This window comes from Pinus tabuliformis, chromosome 3_2 (genome assembly GCF_031772625.1).
Source record: "Pinus tabuliformis cultivar Carrire ecotype Pingquan chromosome 3_2, CPIR1, whole genome shotgun sequence".
NCBI lineage: Eukaryota > Viridiplantae > Streptophyta > Pinopsida > Pinales > Pinaceae > Pinus > Pinus tabuliformis.
This window is the reverse complement of record NC_142302.1, coordinates 3,065,603-3,080,512: the sequence shown is the minus strand read 5'-3', so window position 1 is coordinate 3,080,512 and position 14,910 is coordinate 3,065,603. Positions and strand designations below refer to the sequence as shown.

The following is a 14,910-nucleotide window of genomic DNA, read 5'->3' as shown; positions in this document are numbered from 1 at the left end:
GAGGAGGAGGCCATTGGAGGGGATCTTGGTTTTGATATTGTTTCTTGTATGAGAGGTTGAGAACCCGATAGCCCCGAGACAAAATCCCTCAGGTGATATAGAGAAATTGGGCAAGCACCCATCTCCCCTTGGTGGATTCATTCAAAATCCACAGGTGTAGTGATTGTTTTTCTGTTTTAGTTTGGAGACTGGAGGGTCATTCCAAACTATTGTATTGGCATCTATCTATATATAATAAAGTTGGATTTTGGTTGTTGCATTTCTCATTGTTCCTTGTGTTGTGATTTTTAATGAGATTTTATGCAATTTATAGATTTATGGTTTGGGTTTTACATGGCGATTTTCTGGTAAATGCATGATAGTTTTATATGAAGTGTTTGTTCCAAATTTTTTTTATTCGGGCCATTACACTACACTGGTATTATAGGGACCTATTTTATGACGAGCCCCTAGTCAAGAAAAATAATTCGAAAAGGAAGGTAATAGGAAATGAAGAAGATGAGTCTTAGACCACCTCCCCCAAGAAGCAAATAAGAGTTGAAATTCATTTGTAGTTTGTATTGAACCAAGTTGCAATATTCCGATTTAATATTTCATTAAAATCTTCGGGATATTCTTCAGGAAATTATGCCATAAACTCATTACACAAATTTTCATCATGAAATTAATAGCAAATTAGAAAACATGACTGCAACTTAGAATAGACAGGGAATACATGCAGAGTTCTTAGCCTTATTTTATTAATATGAAATGGAGATTACATGCTAAAACAATAACATAGAAATCGTTGAAGTGATGGCCTGCTAAGAGATCTGCAACAAAATTGCATCGGTCTCTAGGAAAAAGAGTTGGACTGATAAATGCACCTTTTGAATGAATTTGCCAAGCGATGAGACATGTTTTCATCCAACCTCACAAAATAACCCAAGGGTTTTCGTCCTAGGGCTGAATGGAGCTAAGAACTAGGTTCTCAAAATCTCTCACAAAAACAATACACAAATCCAAAATGTCCCAAATGATCTCCTCCTCCTTTTAAGGCTCAATAGATAAATCTCCATTCTTCTAGAAGTATCTTTTTTTTATTATTTTAGTATTATTCTAGAAGCCCCCCCTTGACTTCATCTAAGAGACTTTTAATTTTATTTTATTTCACTTAACTTACTTTTGGCCTTTTTCCTTCAATTGATCATTTTCCCCTTCTTTTATTTAATTAACTAATTAAAGTCACTTTTAATCCGGGAAAATGGTAAATTGCCCACCAGACTTTATTTGGCCGTTGGAAGTCACTTCTCATCATCCTATCTTGTATATATTTTCGTTTAAGTTCCAATGAGCTGTTACACTAAGGTGTTCCATCAAATATTCCTCCAAGAATGCCACCTTTAGCGTAATTAATTAATCTAGGCTCAATAATAACCCTGTTTTACGGGAATTATCAGAATGCAACAAAACCAAAAGCAAGTTGTATGGAATTGACCCTGATGATGGAATATGCCAAGTGAATGTCGTCGAACCCCATAAAATTCCTCAAAATCCCTATGGGACCCCTGATGATGTAGTCCTGCTCCTGTGTCTTGGCCATCACATACCCCTAGAAATCCATCCTGGCTGTACTATAGAAGAAACAAAAAATGTGGACATGACACATGTACTAGACAATCTAACAATACTAAATGACTAAGATGGTGAATACCTAAGAGATGACATCTAGTCACCCTCATAGAAACCCTGGAAGGTTAATTCCCTGGACTTGTAGGTCTGATTTGAGTAGTGTTTTTGGAGACAATGTACTCCTTGTTTTGAAGTATCACCTTAATTTTGAACATGTTTTTGGTTTCATTATCTTAGGAGTTGTTTGGGCATATGAAGCTAAAACAATTTAGAAGAGTCCTGGTTCATTGCACTTACATACTCCTTGTTTTGAAGTATCACCTTAATTTTGAACATGTTTTTGGTTTCATTATCTTAGGAGTTGTTTGGGCATATGAAGCTAAAACAATTTAGAAGAGTCCCGGTTCATTGCACTTACATCCTTGTGGACCGTAGTCTGCTACAACAAAAGTAGTTCCATTTCCATTAGGCTTTTACATTGCTGGTAATCTTTTTCTAATATGTTTTTTTAAGAATAGTGCAAATGTTCTTTCTTCTATGCTTGGAATATGCTTTATTCACCTGTACTTGATAGCATCTATCTATTGCTCATATGACAGAACAGGCAGTTTCATTCATACAGCCAGGTTAAAGGATAGGCAGTTTCATTCCTAATACGAGAAAGAGAAGCTTAGATGATCTGTTTCAGAAGCTCATCAATAGTTTAGCGCTGTAACTTGTAATGCTCTTAACCAGCTTTAATATCATGTACAATCAAGATATACAGTAAAAATAAAATAAAAGACTACCACAGTGAGTAACAAATGACAGTTTGAAACCCATGTACAATTCATAAAGCTGAATTTGAAGCCCTGTTTTAGATGCTGTATTTTTTTTCTTGTTGCTATAATTGCTTTCGTTGCCTACTGACACTGGATTGCAAAGATGATTATTTTAAATTGTCATAATCTGCTAAGTAGCCAAAGATTGGGACCACTGGAGACAATAAAACCTTAGTGTTATTTACCAATATCCATCCTTACTAATCATTTCCGTTCATGCATATTGTAAAACAACTTTTCATGAATCCCTTGTCCTAATGGCAGAAAAGCACCTTTACTTTGCATTCAGTATTAGCAAAATTAGTTCATTCTTAGTTTTTCTTAAGGCATTTGCTTTTCAAATTTTGATTTGCCATGAATCTACTGATAGGAAACATGGATACACAATGACCTCAAAGCACACAGATGTATAATTTAAAAGAAAAGCATGACACTTACCTGAGTTTCCTGACCAGTAGCATTTATAAAGTTTCTCCACTCGTTTTGGTACTACATTTGCTCGTTTAGATTCATTGAATGGATGCCTACACAAAATCCGTTCCCCTTCCTGTCCATTGAAAGTAACCAAGTTAGGCAGAGAAACGATTTGTCAATGGAAAAAGTAGGTCTGAATTCTACAAAGTACATGAAAAAATATCAAGTAGAATCTAGTGTGGTTGCCAATACAATCCTAGGGTAAAAGGATGATTAGATAACCCAAATACGGAGTCTGAACTAGAACAGACAATTGCAAATTTATGTAGAAGAAATTCAATTCATTTATTGCTATGATTCCTGAGTCAAGACTTTCGTGTTCAATGGAGGGCAATGTCATACTGTTTTAAAATAATCATCTTCCTCAATATGACTCTTGCACGAGGATCCTCTTTGCAATACACTAATCATGGGAATGTAGGTTCAAACTTCACCAGGAATCATGAGAGATAATTACAGTATAGATAATACTGCACCATTGTTTTGTCAGTTTGGACCAAGATTACTTGGGAGTGGGAGCAGGGAGTGACATTTTCAAAATCACACGAGACCCTTTCCCCTCTCCTACCTTGACCTAGTGAGCACCATGGAGGATTTCCTCCCACGATTATTCCTAAACCCTAGGTCTAGTGTAGGCTATTTCTAGGTCTCTTAAGTGAAGCAGAAGCCCTATTTGAGGTGAGAAATCATCTTGCAATTCTTCCTGAGAGGTCCTATATTACATTTGGAATCTTGACTGTAGGCATACTTGCCCTTAGTGCAAATCCCGAGCACTAGGTCTTGTTTTCCATCAGGTCTTTCTTGGAGAACCTTTAGCTTCTTGGAAGCATTGAGAATTAATTGAGCTTCTCCTTGAATGAGCTTTGTGGAATCACTTTACATATAGATCATTGATCCTACCTTTCTCAAGTGATTCCTATCCTACCGAGACTCTCCCCATTGGTGAAAGTTCATAAAGAGCAGGGGACATTGAGTGAGTTGATAGTGGGTCTATGTCCCATTGTTGTCATTTGGTCTAGTTGTTGTCCCACAGGTTCCCCTCCTAGGACCCTGCTAGATTGCGTGGCAACACAGTTAAGATACAATGTACAATTACAATGAGACACAAGTCCTTCTACAACAAATACATTAGGCCTTCTAGGGACAACCCTGAATCATAGAAGGGTCTCATGGGATGACAATAGACACAGGGAGAATCATAAGACCTTTGCTCGGGCTGTATCAATATCATTGTCACAAGTAGCATATATCTCTGTCATGTAATTGTCATAAAGACACAACCATACACTGCCATGCATCAAAGTGCCATTGCCATACAAGGTTACTTCCATATCAAAGGTCATTGTCATGTCAAGGTCACTGCCATATCAAAGGTTACTGCTATACAAGGTCACTGCCAATGTTGCACTAATCGTTATTGGGATAATTTTGGCGCGGGGAAAAAATTGGAAAAAATTGTAATAATCGAGAAAAAATCAGTAATAATCTGGAAAAAATCGTTTGGTACAAAAATATTCATTTTTTTTCAAAATTTTTAATATCTAAACCATCTACAACATAAAATAAATACATTGACACATAAATATGATAAAAGAACTAATATATAAGATGTTTAATATCATTTCTAGTGCTAAAATCACACATAACAGTGAATCATGTCCTAAATAGTAAGTCCTGACTCCTGAGTCCCAACTCAGCCTCAAAATATCAACAAAAAATATAATAATGTATCTCATATCATGAGTGATAATGTCATATACAATGAAATGAACAAAATAACTAAAGTCTAATACTATTGATTTCCTCTGCCCCTCTTGTGAGAAAATGCCACAACTTTCCCTTTCCCTCTAGATGTAGATGCTGGTGTTGTATTGGCAGTGGAGTCTGCTGTGCTCTAGAACCTGAAGAACTAGGAGTAGGAGCTATAGGAGGTAGACCACGTCCTCTACCGGTGGTAGGGGTAGCCCGGACAGGTGGTGTCACCTCCTCCTCCTCTTGCTCCAACTCTTCTTGCTCCTCCTCCCCCTCCCCCTCCACTACATCCTGCACTAACCAATCATCAGCAGACTCCATGAGAGGCCTCTCGGACTCAACCCTCCATGCAGCAGTGGTGTCAATCCCATCCAATGAGATGGCCTCCATATCAGGTGTCCTCTCAAGTTGCCTCACCCACAATCAAAGATTGTAGTAGACGTAGACCATGTCATTAAGTCGTTGGGACTCCAACCTGTACAAAGATCATGAAATAATAAATTAATAATTATAAAAAAAATATTGTTTAATGAATTCAAAAGTTTATTTGGAAGTTTGCAATATTCTAAATTTTTAAGTGTTAACCTATTGCGCTTCTTGTTGCGTATTTTTTCAAATACACTCCAGTTGCACTCACATCTTGAGGAGCTACATGTTTGACTGAGGATCCGAATGGCAAGCTTTTGCAGAAGGGGTTCCCTGGCACCATACATTCTCCACCATGCATCTACAACAAAATTACAAATAAAATTTTAAATAAACATAAGAAAAAAATGGAAATTGAAGAGACAATGAAATTTGAAACAAACTAAAAACTACTTGGCATTTTAATCGTCCTATCAGTCACAACCATCTCAAAGCCAAATGTGCCACCTGCCATCCTATATGTCTCAATTTTTTAAGAGATTTCTATACGTTCTGTTGAAGATCGCACCATCCTCTGGACACAGGTTAAGAATCCATCCATGATCTCAGCATCAAATACGAACCCACATGCGTAAAGAAATGTGGGGTTCAAGAAAATCCCAGCAGCATGAATGGGACGATGGAGTGTGTTGTTCCATCGTTCATCAATCACTCCCCATAGGAGGAGTTGTCTCTGAAACCCCTTATCTCCCTTATCATCATAGTAGGCCCGAATGGCTTCTTTGGCCCTGTCCATGGCTTCATACAAATAGCCCATTGCGGGCTTCTCACCATCAACTAACCGAAGAACCTTTACCAAAGGTTCAGTAACGGCGCACACCTCCTGCACTCCCACCTAGAAGTCTTCCTGGTATGAAACTAGTCTGCATACGGCCTCTCCCTCTTGTTTGCGGCTCATTGGCAAAGCACGCCACTCCTCTGAAAGAAACATTCTCTTCACATCCCACATAGAATTCAAGAGGAATTGAAGAGATATGAAATTGGTGGCAAACCGTGTAATGGCGAGGCGCACCAACTCTTTGTTGTTGGTGAATCTTCTCATCAAGCTAAGCACAGATGTTTGGTTATATATAAATTTTGTAATGCTTTTGGATGACTCAACAATATCTTTGACAAAGGGAATTTTCCCTATGTCCTCCAACATCAAATCAATACAGTGTGTAGCACAGGGTGTCCAAAATAAAGTAGGATGCCTATCCATAAGCATCCTGCCAGCAGCAACATAATTTGCAGCATTGTCCGTTATGACTTGGACAACATTTTCTGCACCCACCTCCAAAATAAACACATCCAGTAAATCACATAAAGTTCTTGAATCTTTGATTTGTGTAGATGCATCAACAGATTTGATAAACATAGTCCCCTTGGGACAACTAACCAAGAAGTTTATAAGGGTTCTCCCCTTTTGGTCAGTCCAACCATCTGACATCACAGTGCAACCTGTTTGTGCCCATGATTCCCTAAAATCCTCCAATCTTTTGGTGTAGTCAAGATTTTCATTTTGAAGAATCTGGCCTCTCATGTCATGATAAGAAGGGATTTTGTACCCTGGGCCAACAGTTGCAATAGCATCAAGAGCAGGCTGGAAAAATGGATTATTCCTTACAATGTTGAAAGGAATATCACTCCAAAGGAGAAATTTTGCCAGCAATTTGTCAGCTTGTTCTTTTTCAGTTTTTTTTAGCATTGAACTGATAGATCGTTGTGAACCAGGTGTGGTTTGAGGAACAAAAAAAGATGAGGCAGCTATCGGGTTGGTTGATGCTGCAGTAGAACCACTACCACTTCCTTGTTCAACTGACTTTCTTAGTTGCCTCTTCATTTCTTGTTTGGCCTCTCTAGTGTGGTCTAAAATTTCCAATGCTTTCATGGCTCTTTAGATGAGTTCAAGATTTGTATTTGAGCAAAGCCCTACATCAAATCTAGGGATTTGTGCAATGTGATATTTCAATCTGTACACCCCTTTGGATATATGGTGCCCACACAACTTGCAAGACAAGTTTATTCTATCATTCGGAGTAGCAGGTTCACCAAATTCCCAGAAAGGGTCCAATTTCCTTGGCATCTTTGATTTTGAACTTTGAAGTTGAAAACTTGAATGGTGTTTCGGTGAACCTATAGGAAAATAAGGATTACAATTTAGTATTTACAAGTTACAAACTTACAATTTAGTATTTTAGTATTTACATTTTACAAAAACTAAAAGAAAATTACATACAATTTAAGAAACCCCATTCCAAACCCAACCAAAAAAACAAAAAAAAAATTACATTGGACAAAACCCCCTTCCAAACCCAACCAAAAACATGAAAAAAAAACAAAAACAATGTTACAAAACAATGAAAACATGAAACTATGGTGCCCATACTGGTTTTGGACTCTCCTCCTTAGCTCACTCTTCGATTTAAGCCTCCAGGTACTTGATTTAGCTCCAAAATCTCCAAGCCTCTATTTCTCCAACGCTCCAAGCTCCATTGTGCCCTTTGCTGTTGAAATGAACAAAAAAAAATCGTTTTTTCCTATTAAACACACGCTGCCCGACGCCTTGGCGATTTTTTGAGTAAAAATCACGTTTTTTTCGAAAAAAATCGGCCAAAAAAAGTTCCCGATTTTTACCCCCGATTTAATCACTAATTTGAAAAAATCGTGATAATACGATATTATCGTGATTTTTTTCCAATTTGTGCAACACTGATCACTGCCATATCAAGGGTCACTGTCATGTCAAGGTCACTGCCATATCAAAGGTCACTTTCATATAGGGTTATTGCCATACCAAAGGTCACTGCCATACAAGGTTACTGCCATATCAAGGGTCACTGTCATACAAGGTTACTAACATATCAAAGGTCACTATCATACAAGGCTACTGCCATATCAAGGGTCACTGTTATGTATCAAGAAACAGGTACCTCTGCCATATATCATTATCACAGCCATACTATCATCATTCCCATAAACACAAATATCAAGACCATATATAACTGTCATAACCAAAGGTATCTCTGTCCAAAAGTTACTGTCATAAACATAGGTAATTACCACCATAGATCACATCTTTCATCACTGTCATGATCATCGTCAAGGGTGCAAAAATCATAACCATACAACACTGTCAAGATAGTAGATGTTACAACCATATGTCACTATCCATATACCAAAGGAAAAGGGTACATATGCGAGTCACAAAGATACATATTCAAGCACAAAGATAAGTGCAAGTCACATGTGAGTCGCTAAAATAGATGCGAGCCACAAAAATAGATATATGAACCATAGAGATAAGTGTGAGCCACAAAGATATATAAACAAGTCACTGAGATAGATATACGAGCCATAGAAATAAGTTCAAGACACAAAGATAGATTAGCAAGCCACTAAGAAAGCAAGTCACAGAGATAGATAAGTGAGAGACAGAGAAAGCGAGTCACGAAGATAGAGAATGCGAGCTACATGATGCAAGCCTCAAAGAATGCGAGGCACAGAGAATGCGAGCCTCAAAGAATGTGAGCCACAGAAAGCCATACGAGTTGTCATAGGGATTGAATATTCGTTGTCCCAATGTACCTCAAATAGTGCAAGCCTTTTTGCCATTGAAATCTCAAATTGAGTTGATGATCTTGTGTGTTAAATGAATCACAAAGTCTCTTATTTATATTAGACGTGAGAGGAGCCGAAGGGGCTTGTGTGCCAATGTGACCTTTCATATTGGTGAGGCTGACTTCAGGAGAAAACTTCATTTGATTTTCTCTTAATAATATTAAATATATATTTCACCACTCGTATTAAAGATTGGTTGCCCAAACAAATTTGTCACGTTAAATAGGAGTGCCAAGCCCATCAAAAATAACATTTCTTTTATCCAATTTAAATCTTCTTTGGGGGCAAGTTGGTTTCTCCTAGGGGCAGTTGGGTTTCTCTTGGGGAAATTCATCCCATAGCTGCCCCAAATTTCAAAAACTAGGAGATCACCACTAGGATAAATCTTACATGTCATTTATGAGTAATGTTGATTTGGGGTAGCATCGGATGTGCTCTAAGCCTCAAATTTTGCAAGGAGGCTTGGGCACATGCATTCCAAAGAACCCAGGAACAATTTTGGGAGATTCCAGCCAGAGACGATTATATTAAAGTAATTAATACTTTTAATGGGGTTTCTAAGTCTAAACTTAGGAAAATTAAAATATTAATGGGTATTAATCTAATTGTGGGTGAATCTTCTAGAAAAAGACGAAGATAAGTCAAAACGATCTAGGCCTTTTATTAAGAGTTAATCTAGGCCGTTGGTTGTCCAACAGGAAGATATAAGAAGGGGCTTGAGGGTCATTTGGGAAACACACCAAGAGAGATAAAAAAAATCGATTTTTTGAAGTGAGAAGTTCTCAGGAGGAAAAATCGATTGATGAGATTTCTTGCAGTTGAGGGGAAAGGATAGCAGGTTCCGAAGAGAGATATTCTCAGTAGGAGAATTATCAGCAGAGAGAGGCAGAGAGTGATCCAACAACTCTCATGCAGAGAAAGCGTAGAGGGAGAGAGAGAAAGTCGAAAATCAGAGCAGCGAGTCAGTTTCAACAACCAGAAGACGGGGTGTGAGACCGGGAGATTGAGAGCAGTGATTTTGGGCTACTGATTGATTCTCTAGTTGGGTGACGCTATGCCTGAGAGATTTGACAACATAGAGGCAGCGCAGGGCCTGCCAAGGGCACCTCATCCAGCAGCCGGATCAGCCAGGAGTTTTTCTCAGTGATTGTGTGAGGTAATCCCACAAAGCTTTTGCCAGTATTTCTCTCTATAACTGAATAACCCTATGAGGTATTCAAAGATGTATTCAGAATTTGCTATTGCTTAATAATAATAAACCCTCAGAGCTGCTGCACCGGTTTTCTCGCATTGGGTTTTTCCGGAGACTTTTGTCCAAAAATAACGATGTCCTATGCGTTTGTATTTCCTTGCTCAGTTTCTATGTTTCAAAATCATATTTAATTGGGTGTAGGTTGCTTCAGTAATTTACTGTTCATTTTTGGTAGCATCGGATGTGCTCTAGCCTTGAAATTTGGAGGAGGAGAGGCTAAGGCACATGAGATCTCCAAGACCCAAAAATTGTTTTGAGAAATTCCATCCGGATAAGGAGTTATTAAAATAATTAATATTTTTAATGGGTTCCTAAGTCTAAAATTAGGAAAATAAAAATATTGATGGGTATTAATAAAGATAAGGATGAGAAGTTTCTAAGAGACGAGGATCAAGTCTGTTTTAATCTTAGCCATTGATTAGGGACTTAATCTCAGCCGTTGATTCATCAACATGAAAAGTATAAGAGAAGACTTGAGGGTCATTTGGAGACATACTAGTAGATACTCAGTATCTCAAGGAAATTCGATTCTTAAGGAAGAGGAGATTGATTTCAGCGGGAGTTGCAGGGTGGAGGAAGAGGAGGGCTTCAGTAGTAGGCAGTCATCAAGGAGGAGGTGATGCAGGGTTAGTGGAAGACACCGCAGAAAGAGAGACGTAGGGCCTATGCAAGCTAACGCAAAGGGACGCAGAGCCACTCAGAGCCACGCTGGGTCAATCAGAGTGACGTAGGGGTGACACAGAGGTGGGAGCAGGGTCTCCAAAGTGTCAGATGGTCTCAGAGGGAAAGTCTCAGGTGTTTTATTTCAGTTTCTCTGTAAAATCATTCTTTGTAAAAGCAATTGTTGCTGAAGATTAATAAATCCCTCATTTGCTACAACGGTTTTCCTGCATTGGGTTTTTCCGGGGCCAATTGTCCAAAAATAAATGTGTCGATGTGATTGATTCTTGTGCATGTATTTTCCTTTTTTCTAGGTAATTGTGTGATAACTGCAATAGAATTTATTTTAATATTTGCTGAAGGAATTTCGTAAATAACTTATTGAGAATAACTAAGTTTAGGAATAATAGAATTTCAGTTTAGGAATTTTAACAATTACTTATATATTTCAAGAAAAAATATGAAATAATTTTGTAATGTAATTTACGATCTAGGTGAAGTAGATTCAGCTGGTTGTAGGAGGATTCTAGGGATTGTTATATCTAGGAATTTTCACATGGTATCAGAGTTATTGATGTGAAATAGGAAGAGCAGATCTAACACTTAAGCACAGACCAACTTGCTATAGCAAGCAGCAGTTCGAATCACCTAAGGGATTGCGCAGTTCTAGCCAAAAGGGCTATATTTTCGAGTTGTCTCTCTCTAAGTCAGACACCAAAGAGGTAAGACTGTTGGATCAAGAATTTTCCAAGGCAAAGAGAGCCACATAGAGCCTCAACACAGAGCTAGAGGGACACAGTTTTCTGCAAGTTGAGTGCTGGGCAGAAAATCCGTCGGAAGAAGGAAGCAGATTGCACAGTGAGGGAATACTTCCTCAGTGATTTCTCGCCGAGGAAATCAATATTTCTCAATTTCTAGGCAGCCAAGGAGCAATAGACTTACTAGATCCATCAGGAAGTGCGTAAGCCAGCCTAGAAGCTATGCAGTAGGAAGAAAGAGGGACTTGTTCGACAGTGTTTAGAGGATATGGCAACTAGTGGCTTGAGGGATCAGGACAGGTTGGACGGAGCATCCAACTACGTCATTTGGAAGGCTAGAATGTCTTTCCTTCTAGATGAGCATGCCCTCACGACGTATGTTGATAGTGTGGTAGTTGAACCTGCAGATGCAGATCCACTAAAGGAGTACAAGGCTGAGATGGCACAGGCCAAGAGCAAGATCCTGGATGGAGTCAAAGATCATGTGGTGTGCCACGTTGCTAGCAGAGCAACTGCTAAGGAGATGTGGGACGCCTTGGCCACATTATATCAGGGATCTTCCAAGCAACAAAAGATGTACTTGGAGCAGAAGCTGAGATTTGCTCAGATGCAGAAGGGAAAACATGTGGATCCATTCCTCGCAAAGCCGGAGGGGACCCGTGATGAGTTGTCGGCTGCGGGGCATACACCACAGGATTTGAAGTTAGTGAGATTGGCCCTAAATTCTGTCTAAGATGAGTGGAAAGTCTTTGTCCAGAGTATCCTGGGCAAAGAAGCATTGCCTAATTGGGATGAGATGTGAGCAGATCTAAAACAAGAGAAGCTGAGGAGAGACCTGGTCAAGTTCAAACATGACGGAAGCAGCAACAGTGGGTCGAAGCCTAGGGAGGAGGAGGAGAATGCAACCCATTCATCGAAGGGACATGAGGGACAACAAAGACGAAAGAAAGGTGTCTCCAAGGTGAATTGTTTCAGATGTAGCGAGATGGGCCGCTATGCATCCCAATGTCCTTTGAAGAAAAAGGACAAGGATGAGAAGCATGATCCTAAGGTTGCTGCTGCAAAAATCGAACAAGAGGAGGAGTTCGCCATGACAACCAAGATACCTCCAAGAGGGAGGTGGGCTGATTTAGAACTGTAGTTCAATAGAGCTACAAATGGGAAAGATCCTTAAGGCGTCCACCTCTTGGATCAATACCTTGCTACAGGAGCCCATTTTGGCAGTAGCAAGATGGACTAGTGTTGGATGGTGCTGAGAAGTGTCGAAGAGACAGTTGCAGTGGCTAGGAGCTCCAGAGACTGAGCAACGCAGAGCAGAGTTGGCAGCAATGCATATGGCACAGAGCAGAGGTCAGCAGCAACGCAGTATATTCATAGGGTCAATGTAGAGACTAGCAACAGTCAGTTCCAACATTCACGTAGTATCATACTGAACACAGTTAGTTCAGTAATTTTGGATGTTTTTCAGTTACTTCTCTCAACAAATGAGTTGCAGTGTTAGCAGTGGCAGTGCTAGCAGCATAGCAAATGCAACATTTGAGAGGGCGCTGTAGTACAGATGTAGCATTGGTAGTGGCAGTGTCAAAGGCAATGGTACAGTTGCAGCAACAACGCAGTAGTTGGTGGACAACATGTCAGACATCAACAACGCAGAGGACGGTGCTTCAGAGTCAGAGCAGTATGCAACAATAGTATATTGCTAGAACACATTCCTTGCTAAGAGGGAGTGTTGATTTGGGGTAGCATCGGATTTGCTCTAAGCCTCAAATTTTGTAGGGAGACTTGGGCACATGCATTCCAAAGAACCTAGAAACCATTTTGGGAAATTCCAGCTAGAGATGATTATATTAAAATAATTAATATTTTTAATGAGGTTCCTAAGTCTAAACTTAGGAAAATTAAAATATTAATGGGTATTAATCTAATTGTGGGTAAATCTTCTAGATAAAGATGGAGATCAAGTCAAAACGATCTGAGCTTTTGATTAAGAGCTAATCTAGGCCATTTGTTGTCCAACAGGAAGATATAAAATGGGGCTTGAGGGTCATTTGGGAAACACACCAAGAGAGATCAAGAAATCGATTTTCTGAAGTGAGAAGTTCTCAGGAGGAAAAATCGATTGAGGATATTTCTTGCAGTTGAGGGGCAGGGATAGCAGCTGCCGGAGAGAGAGATTCTCAGCCGGAGAATTATCAGTAGAGAGAGGCAGAGAGTGATCCAGCAACTCTCACGTAGAGGCTGACACTAGGCTAGATGGGCCACGCAGAGGCAACGCTGAGGGAGAGAGAGCAAGTCGAATATCAAAGTAGAGAGTCAGTTTCAGCAGCCGAAAGTCAGGGTGTGAGACCGGGACACTGAATAGTGACTTTGGCTACTAATTGATTCCCCAATTGGGTGATGTTGTGCCTGAGAGGGTTGATGCTGGGACAACGTAGAGGCAGCGCAAAGACAACGCAAGGCTTGCCAAGGGCACCTCACCCAGCAACCATATCAGCTGAGACCTTCTCTCAGTGATTGTGTGAGGTGATCTCACAAAGCTTCCCGCCAGTATTTCTCTCTGTAACTGAATAACCCTATGAGGAATTCAGAGATGTATTTAGATTTTTCTACTGCTTAAGAATAATAAACCCTCAGAGCTGCTGCATCGATTTTCCCGCATTGTGTTTTTCGGGGACATTCGTCCAAAAATAACAATGTCCTATGTGTTTGTATTTCCTTGCTCAGTTTCTATGTTTCAGAATCATATTTAATTTGGTGTAGCCTGCTTCAGTAATTTATTTCAATATTTCAAGAAAAAATTTGAAATAAGTTTGTAATGTAATTTATGATCTAGGTGAAGTAGATTCCGCTAGTTGTAGTAGGATTCCAAAGATTGTTAGATCTAGGAATTTTCACATGGTATCAAGGTTGTTGATGTGAAACAGGAAGAGCAGATATGGCACTAAAGCAAAGGCCAACTTACTGCAACAAGCATCAGTTCGAATCCCCTAAGGGATTGTGTAGTTCTAGCTAGGAGGGCTATATTTTCGAGTTGTCTCTCTCTGAGTGAGTCGACAGAGAGGTAAGACTGTTGGATTGAGCATTTGCCAAGGTAGAGGGAGCCACGCAGAGCCTTAGCACAGTGCTAGAGGAATGCAGTTTTCTGCAAACTGAGTGTTGCGTAGAAAAGTCGTCGAAGGAAGCAAATCGCATAGTCAAGGAATACTTCCTCAGTGATTTCTTGTCGAGGAAATCAATATTTCTCATTTGCTAGGCAGCAGAGGAGCAACAGACTTACCAGCTCCATCAGGGAGTGCATAAGCCAATCTAGAAGCCACGGAGTAGGGAGAGAGAGGGAGTTGTTCGACAGTTTTCGGAGGATATGGAAACTAGTGGCTTGAGGGATTAGGACAGGTTGTACGGAGCATCCAACTCCGTCATCTGGAAGGCTAGAATGTCTTTCCTTCTAGATGAGCATGCCCTCAAGATGCACATCAATAGTGTGGTAGTTGAACTTACTGATGCAGATCCGTTGAAGAAGTACAAGGTTGAGATGGCAAGGGCCAAGAGGATGATC

At 39.7% G+C, this 14,910-nt stretch overlaps 1 protein-coding gene across 3 annotated transcripts in view; it reads right to left on the bottom strand.

The window, feature by feature from the left end:
* Positions 1 to 14,910, bottom strand: part of LOC149179520 (nicotinate phosphoribosyltransferase 1-like) — a 496,243-nt gene that overhangs the window by 63,982 nt on the left and 417,351 nt on the right. For all 3 annotated transcript variants that reach the window (XM_089415680.1, XM_089415682.1, XM_089415681.1), the window contains one exon: positions 2,871 to 2,979. In XM_089415680.1, coding sequence (XP_089271806.1) covers positions 2,871 to 2,979 — 109 coding nt within the window. The remainder of the gene's footprint in view (positions 1 to 2,870; positions 2,980 to 14,910) is intronic.